Source organism: Thamnophis elegans, chromosome 12 (assembly GCF_009769535.1).
Source record: "Thamnophis elegans isolate rThaEle1 chromosome 12, rThaEle1.pri, whole genome shotgun sequence".
NCBI lineage: Eukaryota > Metazoa > Chordata > Lepidosauria > Squamata > Colubridae > Thamnophis > Thamnophis elegans.
Window position 1 is genome coordinate 3,138,063 of NC_045552.1, and position 21,181 is coordinate 3,159,243.

Sequence of the window (21,181 nt, forward strand, 5' to 3'; positions counted from 1 at the left end):
AATTCCACTAGCGTGGGATTAGATATCATCAGTATGCTGTGAATATTCAGCTGGTGTATCTATCCCAGACTGATGAAGTGATGAATGAAGTGAAATAAAGTAATAGTCAGTAGATGTTATTCACCATCATGCTTTGCTCACTCCCTGGCTCACCCGTCAGATTGGCTACTCCAATGCATTCTGCACAGGTCATGGGGGATTATCTCAAATTATTTTTCTATATCTCACCAGGTCTGTCAAGGTGGGCACACTCTAGGTTGCAAACAATACTCCCTGGGGGGTCCCAGGAAGTATGTTATGGTACCTGCCTTTTGAAACAACATAATCCCAAAAATTAATAATAACAGAGTTGTAAGGGACCTTCGAGGGACGCGGTAACTCAGTGCAAGTAGAAAAATAGGGACCACCTTTGGTGGGAAGGTAACAGCATTCCGTGTGCCTTCGGCGTTTAGTCATGCCAGCCACATGACCACAGAGACATCTTCAGACAGCGCTGGCTCTTTGGCTTTAGCACCGCCCCCTAGAGTTGGGAATGACTAGCACATAAGTGCGAGGTGAACCTTTACCTTGGAGGTCTTCTAGTCCAACCCTCTGCTCAAGCAGGAAACCCAACCCAGCTTGCTTTTTGTAACATATTAAAAGCCTGAGCATGAGTTGAGGATGTCAGGTTGGCCTGCTTGTTATGGGCCTGGAGTGCAATTTATATTTATATTATTATATAAACCTTATATTATTCTCTACTATTCATTTCAACTTCACTGGATTTTTTCTTAAATCAACTACTGTGAGTTGCAGGTACAGATTGAGCAGCCATATGAATTCATCTAATAAATGGCATCAGGAAGCAAGCCTGGTTCATTAACCTAGGATGAAGATAACTTGTGTTTCCTTTTTAATATAGTTAACATTAACCCGAATGTTGCTGAGATTGAAAATAGCAAAGGCAATTATCTGAAAATGGAATGAACTTACTCAGTTTTTTCATAGTTGCTGAATGAGGGTGGATACACCCAAATGTAAGGCTCATGCAACTAAAACAAAATTTGGTATTATTTCCAAGTTTGAAGACATTATATCTTTACTGGGTCATTTTTCTCTGGCCCGGACAACATGGGGGTAAGAGAAAAGTTTTATCTAAGTTTGGAAAAATTCAAGAAAAGTAATTGTGCAATCCAGTCAATTCATAACAATATTTTATGGTTACTCGTATTTTAACATGCATAGAAGGACCCTTAAATTGGAAACACTTCAGTATTTTCTTTAAAAATGCAGTACTAATACTACATTTTGTCATGAACAAAAGCAATTTGAAGTTCATAATTAGTCCTAGCTGCTTTAAACATGTTGCTCACTAAGTGAAACAAACAGAAATCAGAATCAATTGGTAGCTGTCAAGGGAAATGATTAAGTAGCTTGTTTCAAGATTAAGGAAAGTATAAATACTATAGAAAATTGAGGGGAGATGAAATGAGGCAAATAGATTGGACTGGATGGTAAATCCAGAACTGTTTGCAATTCTTAGAAATGGAGAATATCAGCTAAAAGGATGCTTTCAAAAATGAAATGAATGAATTAGTGCTTTATCTATATAATTATGAAAAGAAACATACTTATATTCTACTTATTCTTTTGAAACTATGTAGCCCTTTTATGTAGAAGGTGCAAGGCAGTACGTATAGAATTTGCATTGATATATAAAGTATTTTAGTCTATCAGTGGGGTCTTCTTTTAGGCCAGCCTTTTGTCAAAAATGTGCTGATGAGGAGCAGGAAGTACTACAGCAGGGGTGCTTAAATCTGGCCCATGGGGCCAGCCTGGAAATATCAAAGACCAGCCTGCGGTGCCTCTGGAAGCCAAAATTTGGTGTGTGGGGACCACACGCAGCCCCCCCCCCAATGCCCCACTTTGGCCAGCAGAGTGCTGCAGAAGGCATCTGTCCCGTATCTTCCCCCACCCAGCGAGCCCATGGAGAGTGGTGGGTTCCGGATCCTGTTCCAACCGGTACTATTGGAACGGGCCCAGCATCACCCAAATGAACGCACGCAGCATGCGCGCACACTCGCACAGCGCATACATGCGTCGTACCTGCCTGTGACGCCTCCGTAATGCTCTAGCTGCTCAGCAGAGCATTAAGCAGGTGTCGTACACCCTGTGCGTGGAAGTGCCAAAGGCTTAAAGGACAGGTAAGGAGCTCGGGCAGGCAGGTGGGCCCTCCAGAGCACCGTACCGGAATGGTACCAGGTGTTCCGGGAAGGCTACGGTACACCCATATCGGGGCGTACCACCTGCAACCCACCACTGTCGTGGAGGAGAAATACAATGCTGATCCAGCCCTCGAAGAAATCCAGTTTGATACTCCTGTATTATAACATGTCAGTTTTGTTCCTCTCCTCTTCACTCATTCTTTTCTGAAGAACAAGATCCTAACTTGACTTCCGATTAAATGGATATGTTATAGCAGCATATGAGGGAGGTGTGGTGGCTCAGCCCAGTTAAGACCCTGAGCTTGTCGGCTGGAAAGCCAGCAGCCCAGGTTTGAGATCTGAGTGCCACGTGACAGGGTGAGTTCTCCATAGTGAGGGGAGGAGTATCCAGGATGGGTTGACCTTGTCCTCTCTTGATTGGACTGAGTCAGATAAGCTCTTTTAGCTATTCCTTGGTCACCAGGCTCCACCCAGTTATCGACTCAGTCCATCAACAGACAGCTGTGTTCACCCTGAGATCCTAAAGAAACTTAAAGGAAAAATTTTAAATTGCTGCAAAAGTGATCGAAATTGGCTCCACACTGCCTGATCAATCACTAGAGGCTGAGGAAACCCCCAGCAGGGGTAGAAAGCCTGCGCAGCAACCATTAAGGCGGCGCGCAGCCCAGGTCGTAGAGCGAGACCCAGGGCACTGTGAGGATTCTCACCAAAGACAGGCAGTCGAGCTCCGCAGAGGCCCCTGCAGCATGGGCAACACCCAAGGAGGCTCTAAGGGTGCCGGAGTGCTCCACCACTCCCCTCAGGGGTTGAGTGATGAACTGTGGCATTTTAAAATGCCCCAGAGTGCCTGCGCTGGCAGCGATCACCAGAGAACAAGGTGAGAGCCGGAGAGGCTCAGAAAGAGCTGCAGGAGGCAGAGGAACGCGAGAGAGAGCCCCCAGCAGCAGTGGAAGCTGTGCGGCAGCCTGCAAAGGCACAAGCCACTTCCATGTGCTCCAGCAAAGAGGAGCTTTTTGAATTTGGAGCCGGGAGCCATTTTGAAACCACATGGTCCAAGATGGCGACCCCCAGCAGCTCAGAGGAAGCCAGCAGGAGCCGATCTCTCAGCCCTGCAGCCAGCAACCACCGGAGTCACCAAGGAGCCCTTAAAAAGGTTAGAAACCATCTCAGAGGCGTCAGCCAAGGGCTGGGGAGGCAAGCAAAGGCCAAAAGGAAGCATATCTCTACCAAGGGGGCTAAAGAGGCAGGCTGTGGATCAAAAACCCCCAAGCCTAGCTCCAAGTATGAAAGGCAGAGGCATCTGCCACAAGGCCAGCAGCAGGAAGACCCCCCACCCCCAGCCTGGAACCTTTATTCCAGCTCCTGCCAACCTAGCAGTTCTAGGTACCATGATGGTGGGAAGGTAACTGCTCTCCGTGACATTATGCTGGCCACATGACCACAGAAACATCTTCAGACAATGCTGGTTCAAAGGCCATGAAACAGAGATGAGCACCTCCCGCTATAGTCAGTAAAATCTGCAGGGATTCCCTTACCTTTTACTTTTTTTATAAGGGCATATAATTTCGCAATAGCATCTGCTGTGTTAAGGGATACTGTCTAAGTACATTTCTCCCTATAAATTAAAATGTGTTTGTCTCTTCGCACTTTGCATTTTGCCTGTTTATTACACTTTCAGAAAATTATTTTTTACAGTGCAGAGATTTAGTTAATAAAAATGTGTTGTTTACTCTGCTATTGTTATACTGTTTATTATGCTTTGTCTTTCTTAGTGTTCAGCATTGTTCTTAGAGTTTAAAATGAAAACGATCATCCTAAGAATACCTTCTCTCCAGGTATTACCTTCATTCCCAAGTTGCTTCTAGGTGCTTTTTAGCCATTAATTAGTCTAGCTTTATAACTCTCCTAGGAGACTGTCAAATATATTCTGACTGGTAAACAGAGTCACATAAAGGTGAAGGTGTTCTCTGTAGGCATATGCTTAACATAAAGAATTTAGGAATATGGAATTCAGAGAATCCTTGCACCCCGTTGTCCCATCTCATTAGCCCCTGTTTCTTTTTGGATTTGGAACTGAACTGTTCCTCTCCTTTACAAGGGTACAAAGTCCTACTACCTGCGCTATAGGGTATTTTTAATTGTCCCTGCCCTAATTCTTACATGAAACATGTAACAGTCTAGTTTCTGGACAATTCCGCCAAATCAAATGTTTAGTTCACAGGTACTCCTTGACTTATGACAGGACGAAGTTACAAAGGACCACTCAAAAGCTGTTTACTGGTTTCGAAGTTATAGCTGCTGCAGTGCCCCTGCAGTCACGTGCACAAAATTTTGGGCTGATTCACCCTTACAATCGACTGCAGACACTCTGTGTTACTTGTCCAAAAAGAGGCCATTATCCTTATTTCAGGAATGTGTTTAACGTGCAATGCAACATTTCTTACAATTTTAAAGTGTAATGTAACATCTTTTAGCTTTGTTAACATTTTTCATGTTGATAGTATTTTCCTTTTATACTTTGTCGATAGCATTTTCAAGATTACGTTACTTGTATGTTTATGTTAACATTCCAGATACCTCCAGAAGTTAATTGAGTTATAAATACCACATGTCCAGTGACATGTTATCAGTCACTATAAAATTGTGTCATTTCCCACATATATTTGTGTGTTGCACTTCTAGGTCTTTCAGTACACCAAATTTTTCAGGGCTCACTTTGTGAACTGTAGTACGTATATGAATAGGCTATATGAATATAGCAACTATATGAACTACTCCTTGCTGCATGGTAATCTCCTTGGCTGACCTCTTTGACTCCATCTCAGGGTTGGTGATATAATTCTCTGGGCTGTGGATTTCAATCTGCCTTCCTTGGGAATGGCCTGAGGTGACTCAGGCGTTCGGGATCATTATGATGGCTGAGAGTGTATCCCCAACACAGTATGCACCTGATCTAGTTTTCTTGATAAAGGAGTGGCAACGTGGACTGGAATTTGGGGAGCTGTGGTCTCCTTTGTGGTTAGGATCAGATGCCATCCTGGTAACCATGAGATTCTTTGCCTTCCCCTTCCCCTACAGGAAAGCTGAATCTATTAGATTAGACTGATGCAGAGGGATCCAGGGGTTATTCCTGATGGTCTGCGATGGATCTCATCACTTTCCATGGTTCGTAGAGGAGATGAGAGAAATAAAATGGCTTAAGAGATGTCTGGAGCACCACTGGAGATCAATGAGGAATGAACATGGACAAACATAGCTGAGATCCACTATTCAGGCCTTCCTTGTGGCACTAAGAGTGACAAATCACCAGTGTTTCTCCACCCTGATTGCTTCCACAGACAGCCAAGTGGCAGTTCTATTTAATGTTGTTACTTAGTTTGGGTAATAAAATGTCTGCATAATTATAACCAAGCTCAAAGAATACCAAGGACCCCTCATTTCAACCCCGAGTTACAAATATTCTCCTTTATTGGTGTTCTGCTCTCCATGCCCCTTCTTGAGCCTGCCCCTTAATTGAAATCTGTACTGTCATTCAACTTGTTGAGGAGCCTTGTGTAATCTGAAAGCCTAAATGGTCAGTTAATCTCTTAGAAATCTTGTTTGCCTTCCAAATTTGATTTAAGGCAATCTAATTTTCAGGGTAGATAATTTCCTTATATAAACAGCTTGGCACTTCCTTGAAACAGTCCATTATAAGTGCAACTCTTTTTCTCAAAACAATCATTAGTAGCCTGTTGTATCTCTTCCTTCTCTGGCCAAAGACACCCCCTTTTCTCAACAACCCTTTGTGGTTATAGTGGCATTTCAGTCCCTTCTTTGCCCCCTGCTGCCGCTCAGCAGGCAGTCTTGCTGCTTTAGAGATCTGCAGCGATTCAGTCCTAGTGCTATTGGTCAGGACATGAATCCCAGCCAAGCTAAAAGGAGGGGGAAGGGGGAAGAATGACACACCATGTGTTGGCACACAATACCAGATGCCGGGTTTTCATAATGGGGAAGCCTTTTTGGCCCCAGGCATTGCTCATTGTTCATCAACCCCTCCAGAAGAGCTGTAAAAATAAGACCTCTGATAGGTGAATGTAAGTGTAAACAGGGAGTGGCGTTCTGGGTAATTTTTAATAGACTATACTGCTTAACTGAAAAGGAAATACTACAGCAATATTGCTAGCTCTTTGCCTCTGTTTGGAACGGCTTGCATATTTTCTGCAATTTCTTGTTGTAATAAATGGATAGCCGTCTTCGAAGCTTTATTGCTTTTCTGCCCGTTTTGTATTTATGTAGAGTCTAATAGGATTGCTAAGATGAAAGCTTGGGAAAAATATAGTCTCCAATCCACTTTCCACTCAGAGCTCTTTTAAAAAACCTGGACTCTAGTAGTTGTCTTCTTTCTAGATATGTGTATTTATGTTAACTGTCAATAGAAGTAGGGGATTTTTACCATTAAAGAGCATTTCTACTTATTCTGAAATTTTATTTATGGCAGATAAGCCCTGAATAAGAAACACTCAATTGCGTACTGCATAGAAGAAAAAGGTTTGAAAGTAATGTGCAGTATTGTGCTTTTATATGTATATATATATATACATATACCGTAACTGCTACATGCACTACTCTTAATATTGCAATTTCGGAAATACTTTTGTTGCATAAAGTTTAGAACAACAACTGAGTCTGAGATGCTGATAGAGATGGAATTAGAATATGATGGCCAATAAAAAGTGTATAGGTCCTACCAATACAGCTTCCTTTCTAGCTGGAAAGCTTAGAAAATGACACCACCATGGCCACCCTTGGCTGATCTCAAAAGCTAAGAAGGATCAGAGCCGATTAGTAATTCAATTGGAGATGATGGGGAAATTCCAAGGATGCAGGTTAGACTGGGAAAACAAAATTGAAGGAAGGCATCTGCAGGTAGATCTCGATTTACAACCTTTCATTTAGTGACCATTTGAAGTTACAATGGCACTGAAGAAAGTGACTTATGACCTTTTTCCACACAAGCATTGCAGCATCCCCATGGTCACATGATCAAAATTCAGATGCTTGGCAACTGGCTCATATTTATGATGGTTGCAATATCCAGGAAGGGGGTATGTCAGGTGATCCCCTTTTGCGACCTTGTCACAAGCGAAGTCAATGGGGAGGCCAGATTTACTTAACAACTGTGTTACTAACTTAACAACTGAAGTGATTCACTTAACTGTGGCATGAAAGGTCATAAAATGGGGAAAAATTCAATTAACCGTCTCACTTAGCAAGAGAAATTTTTGGCTCAGTTATGATTGTAAGGACTACCTGTACCTTTGTACAGAATATTTGAGCAGGCTAATGTAATTTCTTTTTCTACTGCATCTTGGTTTTTCATTGTGTTTTGAAAGAGGATTCCTCAAATTATCTTAATTCTTAGGGAATGGATGATAGTATCAGTGGTCCTCAGCTTACATCTGGTTGCTTAGTCACCGTTTGAACTTATGACAGACCTACCTACCTTGGCACTACTTATAACCCAGATTCAAAGTTCTGATGGTCCTGCCCTCCAGCAGTCATGTGACTGGATTTTACAATGGCTTTTCTGAAAGCCAACACTTAATGTCAATGGCGTTCACTTAATGATTACCACAAAAAGTTTGTAAAATGAGGTTGATCAATACATTTTTATGACTATCACATCTTATAACCATGATGGGCAGGCTTTCTTACAGTGGTAAGTCAAGGACTACTTGTAAGAAATGCTTCTGTTAAGGATCCTTGAAAGACGTTTCCTGAGGAGAGATGTGAAAACTAGTGGTTACTTGACAACTAAATATATAGGCTGTAGATGTATAGAGACAAATTACTCTAGATCAGTGGTACTCAATCTGTGGTCCGCAGATTCTTGAGGCACGATGTTGTGACAGGGTGTGCTGTGGAATAATGGGAAAAGGGAGAAAGTGCAGTAATTAAAAAGAAAGTAACTTTAACATAAACTGGACTATATTTATGCATCTGAAAATACCTTATTGTGGGATCTGTATTTTTAAAGAAAGAAACTGTTTGGCTCTGTATTGTGTATCTGGGCTACTGTGAACCTACTTCCTTTCTTTCATAATGACTTCCTTTATTTTGAGTTATTTTTTGACCTAAAATAACCCAGCATCGAATAAGCCACAGATATCATTGGTTGAACTGTTACTGTAGTTCATACAATGTATTACCAAAATTTAGTTGCACATGTAAGCTTAGTGAGTATGAAATCATTTTATCATTACTCAAGATATGCATCTTTTCTGCAGTACCTGTGAAAACTAAAACAGAACTAAACCAGGTTTCTGTTTCATTTATGATAGCAGTTCAGTCTCGATATTTCATTTTCTTGCCTCAAAATACATGCAAGATCATTTTAAAATGAGAATGGACAAATTCTCTTCAGTAAGGCTCATGAGTTCCAGAGCTGCTTGCCATAAAAGTCTTCTGGGACTTAGTTGCATGCATTGTTGCATCTGTATATCATTTTGCCCTCAGCAATGTTGTGATTCTTTTAATATGAATTTGGAGAAAAGCAATAACTCAATTCATAGGAAATGGTGCCTCGGATATCAGTTGTTCTCTAATAGATCTTGGATAGCTAAGGTTTAAAAGTCCCTGGCTTTGCTAACAGTAATAGTAGTGTGTGGATATGTGTACACACAGACAGTATGCTTTACAGCTGGAGCCTAAATTATTCTATTTAGCATTGCTTTTCTATATGGAAAAAAGGAAATCACAGCTGATGTATCACTACTGTTGCTATTCAACAAAATTGGCTAGGTGGTAGCTAATCTTATTGTACTAATGATCCTGATTGTTTACATTTTGTACATAGAAAAATGAAAATACTGTTAATATTAATATTTTACATGTTCCCACGTAATTTTGAACCAGTAGCATATGCTATCCTTACTTCCTTGAACACAATTAGTCTTTGAGGGTTTTACAGCTGTATATTACATCATTCAAAGGCTTCAGGATCTGATGTGTATATACCTATCTGGTTCTTTCTCTTGTGTGAAATTAGAAATTTCTAAATCCTAACTTTTTCAGCAAAACTATTGACTTTTTGTGGCATCAGACTAGAAACTGGGAGACTGTGCATTCTAGTCCTACCTTAGGGATGAAGCCAGCTGGGAGACTTAGACTCTCTCAGCCCTAGGAAGGAGACAATGGCAAACCACTTCCAAAAAACCTTGCCAAGAAAATCCCAGGGACTCATCCAAGCAGTCACCAAGAATTGAGGCAGCCCCTGCCCCATAACATGGATGTTTATCCAATTATTTCAATGCCCATCATTCCCAAAGAAATATGGCTGAAATTGATGGGCACTGGAATCCAACACATCCAAAGAATGTCTGTTTGTGGAAAGTTGGCATAGGACAACTGTTCTGCCATCTTTCAAAAGAGCAATGTCTGCTAAAAGAGTACATTTCCCTTCATGACTATATCTGCTCCATTGTACATAAATGTTGCAGACTGAACCAACTGCACATCTTCCACAATACTTAACACAGCTTTTCTTTGTCTCTGTGAACATGAGACATAACCGTGACTATTATGTAATAGAATTGCTTTGTGTAAAAGAAAGACATTTATGGCAGCTCATTTGACTGCTCCTTGGAATTGCTAGCTGTACTGTATAATAACCTATGGGTCTGTTTGAACCCAGATTGATTTGACTGCCAAAGTTTTGATTTGCTTAGTGTAGATGCATGGGAAATGTGCTAGGTAGGGTGAGGAAGCACTATTAGAGAGACACCCGCTGCCTTGTTAAAGGCTGGCTTACAAGGAAGCTTTGCCACATTTAAGAAAAAAATAGAACTTTGCTTTGGTAAAGAGAGAATATTGTCATGGTGGGAATCTTGCTTTTCCATAATGGATTATAATATGATCTCAATCATCTTTTATTTTGCTGAACTCTCATTTCAATACAGTATCTGGGTAATTAACAAGCTTACTATTCACCTTTATATGTAGACATTTTACAGAGTCTTTTCACACAAAGTGAAAAAGGATTCCCCTGGGATGTGTTAATGGGTGCTCTGTGCTTGTTGAAATGTCTTTGGATTTAAAATTAGGAGGGGAAACAAGAAAAAAAATGGATTTAAATAAAATATCAGTAGCGTTTGTAGATTGTAGATTGATGTTTTATATCAGTTGGCAAATGTTCTGGCAAGTTGTTCCTTTCTATCTAAATATTCTGTCTTTGTGAGTATAAATATATTTGCATTGATACTTTTATTCTACTAATGAATATTCATCCAAAATATTAGGAAATAATTATGGTGACTAAAATTTCTGAATTTTGTTGAACTGTCTTAATATTTTTCACATTGGTTTTCTCTGACACCAGTTTTCTTACACTTGGTTGAGGTATACTGGGATGATTACTGTACACCAGGACATGGCAAGTGTAAAAGGATTGGGCTGAATGATTTAAAAGAAGAGCTAAGTTTTCCTCTACAAATGTTTCCACAGTATGTATTTTATGGATGCAGAATATGTGGCCATCCTAATATAGTTGAGCTACATCTCCCAGCATCCCTCATTATGCCTCAGGTTAGGCATAATGTGGGTAGATGAGGCAACATCTGCAGAAATGTGCATTGGGCACCACGCACATTCATCTTGCCATTTGATATAAACAGAAATGATACTATTGCGTTCAGATTATGTAATTTCTAGATTTCTTATTTAGTCCAGATTCTTCCAATAAATTTAATGTTATTGCTTTGTTAATGTTGAGTCTCTGGTGAGGAAGATCCCTTACTTGATGATAAAAGGGAGCTCATATTCATTAGACCTGATTAGTTATTGTTATATTAAGCAAGGCTATCAGCCAAAAAGCTGTTTTGCTGTTAAATGCAGAAATCTGCTAATTGCCCAACATTTCCTTAGCTTCTATTTGAAATTCAGAGGTGATGATTGTATTTTAAAAGCAACTTCAAAAATTCCATGTAGGAAAGATTTGAAATTCATCAGGCTGATGTTGGGAATAGGAGAGAGAACGATGGTGGTAATGAGAATAAGAAAGTGATTATAATGTAGCACAACTAGTGAGGGATATGACTTTTTACTTCAGTGGATGGCATGAAAACCTTCTGGGTCATTGGTACCAGAATAGAGCACGTTTTTCTTGCTCCACAAAGTCTTACTCCAAACCATTTATTGTGGCTTGTTTAGGTTCTGTATTGCAGATTATGTAACCTGAATAGATGATATCTACTCAATATATACCAAAATTTACTGTCATACATATGCATTTCTTCCTTTAGAATAGATCAAAAGGATTTGTTAAAATCTTTTCTCTTTGATTGTTGTATGTAAATATGTCCACACCTCATGTGTTAACATAGTTAACCAGATTTTGAGCACAGAAAAAAGTATATGGTGTATTTGGAAATGAATTCTCCTAAGCATTTGAGCTTGAATGCTACTTTGCCATTACCACAACATGGATGCATGCATTAGGCTTGCCTTGCTATTTAGCCCAAGTTGTTGCAACTACAATGGACTCTTTTGTCTATTGGGGCAGGGGCAGGAACTCTTTAAATTGAACTAAGTTTTGGAGCTGTCAGCATTCTGAAGCCAAGCACTCGACCAGTGTCTCTCAAACTTGGCAATTTTCGGATGCGTGGATTTCAACTACCAACCAACAACAGCACGGGTGTCAAACTGGCAGCCCAGGGGCCAGATGCGTCACACACAGGCCATGCCCACCCTGGCTCTGCAAAGGCAAAAACTGTTGTGTTACATCACGTGACTTCATGTGATGCAATTACTAATATTGAGAAACACTGGTGTAGGCCGACTCCTAACTTTTTTTCAGTTCTACGATCATGAGTGCTATGCTAAACTCTAGAGGCATTCTTAGTGGTTGTAAAGTGTAGAAGTAGAAGGACAATAAACATATCACATTCTTCACAGCAAAGAAAGTTGCTTCCTGTATCCAGCAAATTTGTGAATTTCACAGTAAAATGCATTTAAAGTTTGTTTCCTAGTACTACATCCACTTGGTTTACTTTTCCCCATGCTTTTTGACCATCTAATAAAAAGACACAACTTACCAAATTGTCATTTTTATGGATCTTTGTAAATTTGTCTTTTCAGAAACAATCCCATCCAGGGATGTCAAAGCAGTCTTTTTTTCAGGTAAATACCCTTATTGATAGGAAGTGTGATAGAATATTAATCATTCTGATTTTTTTAGTTAAGACTCTAAAATTATGCTATATAATGGTATCAAAACATTAAGTAGATTGAAAATATTTTTTTTTAAATGTGCCAAAAAATTTCCAGTCATTTTAGAAGACCGATTCGATCGCACAGACTAGGCCTTCTCCGGATTCCATCTGCCAGCCAATGCGGGCTGGCGACCCCCCGGGGGAGGGCCTTCTCTGTTGCAGCTCCGGCCCTCTGGAACGACCTCCCCGTTGAGATCCGGACCCTTACTACCCTCCCGGCCTTCCGTAAAGCTACTAAGTCCTGGCTGTTCCGGCAGGCCTGGGGCTGTTGAAGTATCCAGCCCCACTTTAATTGTGAATGTTGTTGTATTTTAAATTTTGTATTGTCTTATTTATCCCCCTTCCCTTTTTATTGTAAGCCGCCCGGAGTCCTTCGGGAGTGGGCGGCATACAAAACTAATAAACTAACTAACTAACTATCTACTAGACAACTGGTTCAAGAATTCTACAAGGAATACAACAGTGTACACTAGGCCTTCACAACTTGGAATGGGGAAAGGGCGACACTGATAAATTAATCATGAACCCACAAAGTAACACTTGGTGCTCTGATCAGCTGTTTAGCAAGCTGGTAGTGAGGCCTGGAGATTTGGAGTGGCTCAGCAGAGTGTTTTCAAGGTGGCAGCGGAAGCAATGAATTTATTGACTTTAAAAAAAAATGCTGGCAGGCCACACAAGGCTGCTTGGTGGGACATGTATTGTGCCAGCTTGATTTATATCAAGTAATAATGAGGATGCTTGCCTTTCAGACAAAACTCAAGCGTCAAGGAGATGTGTTTTCTGTAGTGATAAAGTGGAGGTGTGTCAGAAAACTGCACTTGGCATCACTCATTTTGTGGCCTGCAAGTTGAAGCATTTCTTCTGTGCATAGTTTTGAATGAAGTCCAACAAATCACTCATACTAGATGTGTATGCTGTGTGTCTGTTTCTATTCCTTGATTAGAATATTAAACAGGCTCTACTGGGAAAGATTAACATTGATTGTGAATTTATCTTTGCATTTTGATATGCACTTATGATTAAACATACTTCTTGAATCCAATTCACATTTTAGTTTTAAAACTTGAGTAGAGTATATATCCAAAAGAACAACTTGGGCATTCAAAACTTTGATTATAGGATACCCGTATACCTAGCAAGTTGTTATAACTTACTAAGTATCCGTTTTGTTTCTGCTGTAGAACTCAATATTTCAGAAGCATTGTGAAATTTGTGCAATTCTTCCTTCTGTATTTATAGAAGATAATTCAATATGTTTTAAACAAGTGTTTTATATATGAATACTTTTTACATCTCCAAAATGTGAACTTTCTTTCACAGTTGACGATTTTTTTTTCTGTTGATTGAATTCAACTGGTATTGTCCAGATATTATTTTAACCCACCTTTCCCTTTCATGTATTTATATATTTGGTCAACTCAAGGCAACATACCTGTTATGAGAGTTTGAGCTAGAATGTTAAACAAGTTCTAATGGTTGATCTCTTTGATTGCTATTTTTTCTGATTTTGGAATGATTTTTAAATTGAAAATTTGAGTTCTTAATGTGAGCTGCTTTGGATTGAGCATGGGAATAATTTCTTTTATATTGCTTTTGCGTTAAACATTCATAAAACATTACAATATCTTTGCCAAACAAGAAATAAATATAGCCAAAATGTCTTCCCCTATAAATTTTTTGGTGGTAATACTGTACATATAATAAAATATAGTTGGATTATCACCAGAAGAAAAAAATGACACAATTATCATTTATGCATGGATGCATTGCCAGTTCCAAAGAATGATTAGTTGGAGCATATGCATGATTGCAAAATTGGCCAAGTACCACAATTCTCAACAACTGTCATTTTTAATTTGTTGAGAGTACTAAAAACTGATAGAAGCACTATAAGAAAATAATTTGAAGTCCCAAATTCTTTCAGGTTAATAAAAGTATAAATGAGGATGACTCGCTCCAAACCTTGGAACTAGCAGAGCTTAAATTGTAGAAATGTATGTAGAAGCTTTTGTATCTTAATGCGCTACAGGTAGTCCTTGACTTATAACCACAATTGAGTCCAAAATTTCTGTTACTATGAAATGCAGTTGTTAAGTGAATTTTGTCCCATTTTACAACCTTTCTTGCCATAGTTACCAAGTGAATCACTGCAGCTGTTCAGTTAATAACACGTTTGTTAAATGAATCCAGCGTCCCAATTGACTTTGCTTGTCAGAAGTTCGCAAAAGGGGATCACATGACCCCAGGGCACTGCAACCATCATAAATATGACTTAGTGCCCAAGCACCTGAATTTTGATCATGTACCATGGAGACGCTGAAAAAGTCATAAGCGTGAAAAATGGTCATGTCATTTTTTTTCAGTGCTGATGTAACTTCCAATGGTCACTAAAAAAAAAACTGTTGGAAGTTGAGGACTATCTATATATGGTATCTTACCATTTTTAATGTGGACTCAAATATCTCATTTCAGTTGACATGGATGATGAAGATGGACGATGCTTGCTAGATGTAATTTGGTGAGTATGCCCTTGCTGTGATTTACACAGTATTTTCTTTTCCACTCTTGTAGCAAAGTATTTGGTCACAGATTTCTGTTAATTTTCACAAATATCAACCAAATACTTTTTCATTCATGCTTGGTCTATAAATTTGGAATGTCTCCTATGTGGCCACTAGTTGCTTTTCCAAGTGAAATTTGGCTGAACGCCACTTGGCTTTTTTGTAAGCTTTTTGGAGGTGAGAATAGAACCAGAAGCTTTTGAATTGTGTCTCTAGTGACAGCTGGATGGAACAGTCGTACAAGAAAATAGTAGACCAGCTTTCCCCAACTTGGTATCCTTTATATATGCCAGAAATGTAATTCCCAGAATTTCTAACAAGCTGGCTTTGGAATGCTGAGAATTATTCAGATGTACAAACATTGAGGAATGTTGTTTTAGATAGCAGTAGGTCAAAGCGGAGTAACTCGGTTGTTATATTTTAGAACAATATAGTAGAGTCTGTTTCATGTAAACAAACATTATTAATGGTTTAAGAATTAAAATCCTAAATAGGTGGAACCAAATGTCTTTGTCATCCATAGTAATAGGAGAGAAACCAAGAAATCACTTATTTGTAAAATTTGAGATTAATTTTATATGTGTTTATGGGTGTCCTTTAATCTTACCTATATATATGTTTGTGTTTCTTTCTATATAATAAGTGTGTTCTGCCAGAATACCAATAAATCAATGTTGCACACTAATGTAGCTTGGAAGCTATGAAGACAATAGATAAAATTATTCTAGTCATCCTTAAACAAATTTATCTCAACTATTTTTTCAGTGATCCTCAGGCCTTGAATGATTTTTTACATGGATCTGAAAAGGTAAGGTTTCATTCTTCATTTTAAATGAAATTAAATATTTAATTCACAAATACCTCTGTGCAATAATTATTCTTGGCTCATATGCCTTCAAAAAGAAAAGTAATGCAGAAAATTGAGATGGTACCACACTTAGAACTAATGACCTGAGCAGACTTTTCTCCAGAAACTTTGAATAGTGGAAAATAAATGTTATCACAAAATTACTATGTAGGAGGATCAACTATTTATTTCCTGACTAAACTGAAGAGGCAGATAATTTCACCTCATAAGTGAAGTATATGCTTAGCTTCCGGAAATAAACCTAGCCACTGATAGGAATTTAAGCATGATCTTATCCAGATAAAGTTGTACCGTTTCATCTCTTTTCCATAAAAATCCAATTCCTCAAATACAATCAGCTTTAACTTTACATACAATAACAGTATTTTTATTTTTATTTTAATAACAGATTGACAGCGATGATCTCTTGGACAACACGGGAGATGCAGCCAGTGCCTTCTTTGAGAGTGCTGGGGTATGTATTTTTCACCTCATTTTTAATGCATAAAGCTGAACATAGGAAAGCTGACATGGGAGACATAGTACTACCAGATCTTTTGGCATTCTGTTCATAGCCTAAAACAGTTACGGCGAAACTTTTTTGGCTTGTGTGAAAAACGCGGGGGGAGCGCAGGGGGGTCGTGCGCGGGTGTGCCACACCCACAATGCAATGCGCAACCCCAGCACGTATGTGCGCATGACCATCGCTTCCCCCCCCCCATTTTTTGCATGCTTTTTTTGCCCTCCCCAGACTCAGAGGCTTTATAAGAGCCTGGGGAGGGTGAAAACAGCCTCTCCCCCCCCCCCCCGCCCCCTCAGAGACCCTCCAGAGGCTTCAAGAGTTTCCCTGAAGCCTCCGGAGTGCAAAAAATGGAAAAAATTGGAAATTCAAGAACAGACTTCGTTTGCTCGCAGGGCCTTCCAGAGGCTTCCCTGAAGGCTCTGGAGGGCAAAAAAATGACCCTACAAGCAAACAGGAAGTCAATACTGATTTGTCCATAGGGCTGTTTTTCATCCTCCGGAGTCTTCAGGGACCTTCAGGATGGTTCCCTGAGGGCTGCAGAGGACGAAAAACGGCCCTATGGACAAACCGGTTTGCTCGTAGGGTCGTTTTTTGCCCTCCAGAATCTTCAGGGAAGCCTCAGGAGAACTAAAATGAGCCCTACGAGCAAACTGGAAGTCCGTTCCTGAACTTCCGGTTTGCCCATAGGGCCAGTTTTTTGCACTCCGGAGGCTTCAGGGAAGCTCCTGAAGCCTCCGGAGGGCCTCCAGGCGGGCAAGTGAGGCTGTTTTCATCCTCCCCAGGCTCCTATAAAGCCTCTGGAGCCTGGGGAGGGCGAAAAATGGCCTCAAAAAAAGGCTGGCCAGCTGACAGGGCAACGCCTCGCATTCCCTGACAAATGGCTCGGTGTGCCACCTGTGCCAGGCATGCCATAGGTTCGCCATCCCGAGCCTAAAAGCATATGGGGGTGGAAGTGGATAAGAGTTAGAATCAAGACTAAGAATGAAGATTGAGTTTTAACTAATTTTCCCATAACTATTCCTCAACTTGATCGTCTCTTCCACTCAGTTTTTTCCACTTCATTAATTATCTAACTTTTCTCCTGTGAAGCTAATAGAACTGGGTTTAGTGAGAGAGGTTTTTCTTATGGTAATTATTGAGTAGATGTGGGAATTCTAAAACTAGCTAATATAGATCTAAAGAAAAGTAAACCATTAAATGTTATGCCTTAAATAATAGATAAAGGTCATTAAGATGAGGAGGTGATGGAGTAATAGAAATGTTATTTATATACTAAAAACATAAAGCTACAGAACACAGAAAGATTCACAAGTTCTGTTCCATTAATAATTTGTTTCACTCTCGCTGTGCTTTCATTATCATTTGTCACTAGCTGCATGTGCAGGAAACCTCTGGTAATCATTTGAATGCTGAGCAAAGCCAGCCCACAACAAGTGTTGATTTAGACTTCTTGGAAGATGACATTCTGGGCTCGCCTTCAGGAGGTGGAGCCAACCTGCAGAATTCAGATCAACCATGTGATATCCTCCAACAGAGTTTGCAGGAGGCAAACATCACCGAACAGACTCTGGAAGCAGAGGCAGAACTCGATCTGGGTTCTTTTCAGCTCCCTACGCTCCAACCAGTGGTGCACACTGCCTCGGATGGTACCCCGCAGATTTTTTCCAGTGGGGCTGACCTCATTGGATTACAGCAACCCGCTGTCCTAACTCATCAAGCACTGGTGCAGCAGTCTGTTGGGGCTGACGTGGTCAACAAAGCCATCAGCGTGCAGCCTTTTCTTCAACAAGTTGGCTTAGGAAATGTCACCATCCAGCCGATTTCTAATCTTCAAGGGTTGCCCAATGGCAGCCCGAGTGGGGCACTGGGCATTGGGCAGATTCAAGTTGTTGGCCAGCAAGTCATGGCAATTAACCAGCCTGCTCAACAGATCATTGCTAAGCAAGTTCAGCCTTCCCAAGTGGCCACTATGCCCGTAGGAAGTTACATCACTCAGACAGCCGCAGAACAACAGCAGGTCACCCTGGCCTCCGCTGGCGTATCCCCGCAGAATGCCAGTCTTGTGATCCAGAAGAACCACCCAGCAGTGTCCACTACCACTCTGAATGGAAGCTCGATGTTTGGAAGCGTATCAGCTGCTCAGGGTTCCCAACCACTCACGGTCACGTCAAACTTGAGCAGCCCACTTGTTCAAGCCCAAAATGTCATCATTCACCGGACACCCACGCCGATTCAACCCAAACCTGCAGGTGTCCTTCAGCAGAAGCTGTACCAGATCACCCCCAAACCCTTTGGCCCCAACAACACCACGCTGACCCTCCAAAATGAGGCTGCTCTCCAGCAACAGAAAGCTCAGCAGAACTTAACTTTCATGGCAGGCAAAGCGGGACAGAATGTGGTGCTTTCTGGCTTCCCACCAGGGCTGCCTGCCAACATGTTCAAGCAGCCACCGCCACAGCAACAAACTCTGAATAAGCCAATGAGTGTTCATCTGCTTAATCAAGGCAGCAGCATTGTTATCCCCGCACAGCATGTCCCTCAGGCCATGCTACAGGGTCAAAACCAGTTCCTCCTCCCAGGCCAGCTCACCGGAACATCGACTGTTCAGATCCCTCAGCAGCTCTCAGCATTACAGGCTAACATGGGTGGTCAGATTCTGACAACGTCACATCCTAGTGGGCAAACTCACATCATCACCAGCCAAGGCCCAGGTGGGCAGCTAATAAATCAAGCACTGCCTGCCCAAATTCTCACCAATCAGAACCTGGCAAGCCAGCTGAATTTGGGACAAGTACTCGCCTCGCAGAACGCCCACGGAACAGCTCACATTCTTTCTGCCCCCATTCAGTTGCAGCCGGGGCAGGTGGGCCAGCCAACTCTCTTCCAGATGCCTGTCTCTCTGGCTGGTAGCCTAACAACTCAGAGCCAGCCCACTGCTGTGCCCTCACTGGCCGGTGGTGCCATCAATCACAGCGGTCAGACTGTTATCCAAGGAGTCACCCTGCCTAACCAAGTGGCTATGTTAAATGCTACGGAGAGCCTCAACCAAACTGTGACCATACAAGCACCCCCTAACGCCGCCAGCCAGAGCCCTGGTCTTATTCAGCCACAGTCAGCTTCCAGCAGCAACCTGCTACCCAGTGACCAAGCCAATATGCTAACTGTCCAGTCCACCTCTCAGCCCTCCGCTCCTTCTCAGCTTCAGCTGAACGTTCAGCAGCAAACACCACCACCTCCTCAGCCACAAGCACAAATATCCGCGACTTCCCAGTCCAGCCCTAATTTGGTGGCATCAAGTCCCGAAAAGATTATTTTGGGCCAGACAGCCGCTGGAACTGTAATCTCCCAGGATTCGATGCAGATGTTCCTACAGCAGGTAAGTTAAATCATTCTCGGCATCACAGCTATTGCTGATTCTTTGGTTAGTCTGTTCTGTCTCTCTTGAAGGGTACTCCAATTTATTAGCACAACATGAGTGGATAAAGAGTCAAGACAGTTTGTGGCCGTGACAACTCGGAGCCTTTGAAATTACTCTAATTTGGAAACTTTCTAGTCTTCAATATTAATCTTTGTAGGCCACTTGGTAAAAGTGAAGAACAGTGGAAAGAGAATGGCCAGCTTTCCATTAACAAAGTATAGCAGCTTTTATATTCTGTGTTGCTTCTTTTTTTCCTATTCCCAAATCTTGATATGCAAACTTCATTTCTTTGACTTTGCCCCAAAGACTCAGCGCTTCTTTCTGACAACTTGTTATTTGTAACCATATCTTCCCCCTGCAAATCTTCAGCCTTTTGATGTTCAGAGTAAGGCTGAACAGGTGACGTAATTTAAATCAACAAATGTAAATATCTTAATAATCATACAGACAAAGAATAAGAGTCAACACTGATTCAGTGGCACATAATCAATTGAATAATTAGGGGAACAATCAAGTTAGCAGACTGCCGACATGAGGTGAGGATATACCTTGTCTCATAGGTAATACTGATACTTGTTTACCTGGGTCAAATTTCAGGAGGCTCTCTACACACAGCAAGTAAACAGAAAAGGCTGGATGTGTTTGCTTTTCCGATCTGTTTGTGATTAGAAACCACATTCTTTAAAGGGCCAGAGCCTGATTTGAATGTGAATATACTGTAGATTGTGTGTGGCTTCCATTAATTATGAGCTTTTGTACATTACCAAAGAGGTTTTGGTGGCAAAATTACGCAGAGCTCAGCTTCGGGCACAACTTTCTACATAAGTTTGATTTTTGTGACCAAGGGGAAAGCAGGGAAGGAGAGCAATAATAATAAAGTTTTTTCAGTTCAGTAAAATTTTTTACATGTGAATCTAAACAATAACCAGCATTGCTAAAGGTGGGCAAATAATGTGAAGATGGTCCATGCTAAATCTCTTGGATTACAGAAGGATCAGAGCCAGCAGCAGCAGCAGCAGCAGCAGCAGCAGCAATTTTATTCAACAGCTCTGAAAATGCAGCAGGAGAGCAGTATGAATGACTCTGCCGTTACTCCCCATCTGCCAATGCCTCTGCCCATCTACAGCCTAGCCACCACTGCACTCAGCACCACAAGCAGTGTCCCAGCCTCGGTGATAGTCAGCAGCAGTGTAGGCACAGCCTTGCAGCCGCCTGCCAGCCGAGAGCTGAACCAGAGCCACAACCTGCCACCGGTGGATTCCAAAGTACCACAGTTCTCAACCGGCCCTTCCCAGCAAGCACTGGCTTGCCAGGTAGACCTTACCTGTTTGCAGATCCGTAAAGTTGCCCTGCTTTGGCCTGTCCTCCTGCCTTACTT

The 21,181-nt window shown here is 41.3% G+C and overlaps 1 protein-coding gene across 4 annotated transcripts in view; it reads left to right on the top strand.

Moving 5' to 3' along the window:
- Positions 1 to 21,181, top strand: part of BICRA (BRD4 interacting chromatin remodeling complex associated protein) — a 66,123-nt gene that overhangs the window by 30,537 nt on the left and 14,405 nt on the right. For 3 of the 4 annotated variants that reach the window (XM_032227671.1, XM_032227669.1, XM_032227670.1), the window contains 5 exons: positions 14,927 to 14,972; positions 15,781 to 15,823; positions 16,272 to 16,337; positions 17,758 to 19,761; positions 20,793 to 21,116. In XM_032227671.1, the coding sequence (XP_032083562.1) occupies positions 14,932 to 14,972; positions 15,781 to 15,823; positions 16,272 to 16,337; positions 17,758 to 19,761; positions 20,793 to 21,116 (2,478 nt within the window). In that variant the 5' untranslated portion in view covers positions 14,927 to 14,931. The remainder of the gene's footprint in view (positions 1 to 14,926; positions 14,973 to 15,780; positions 15,824 to 16,271; positions 16,338 to 17,757; positions 19,762 to 20,792; positions 21,117 to 21,181) is intronic. The other variant, XM_032227672.1, reaches the window with a different exon arrangement.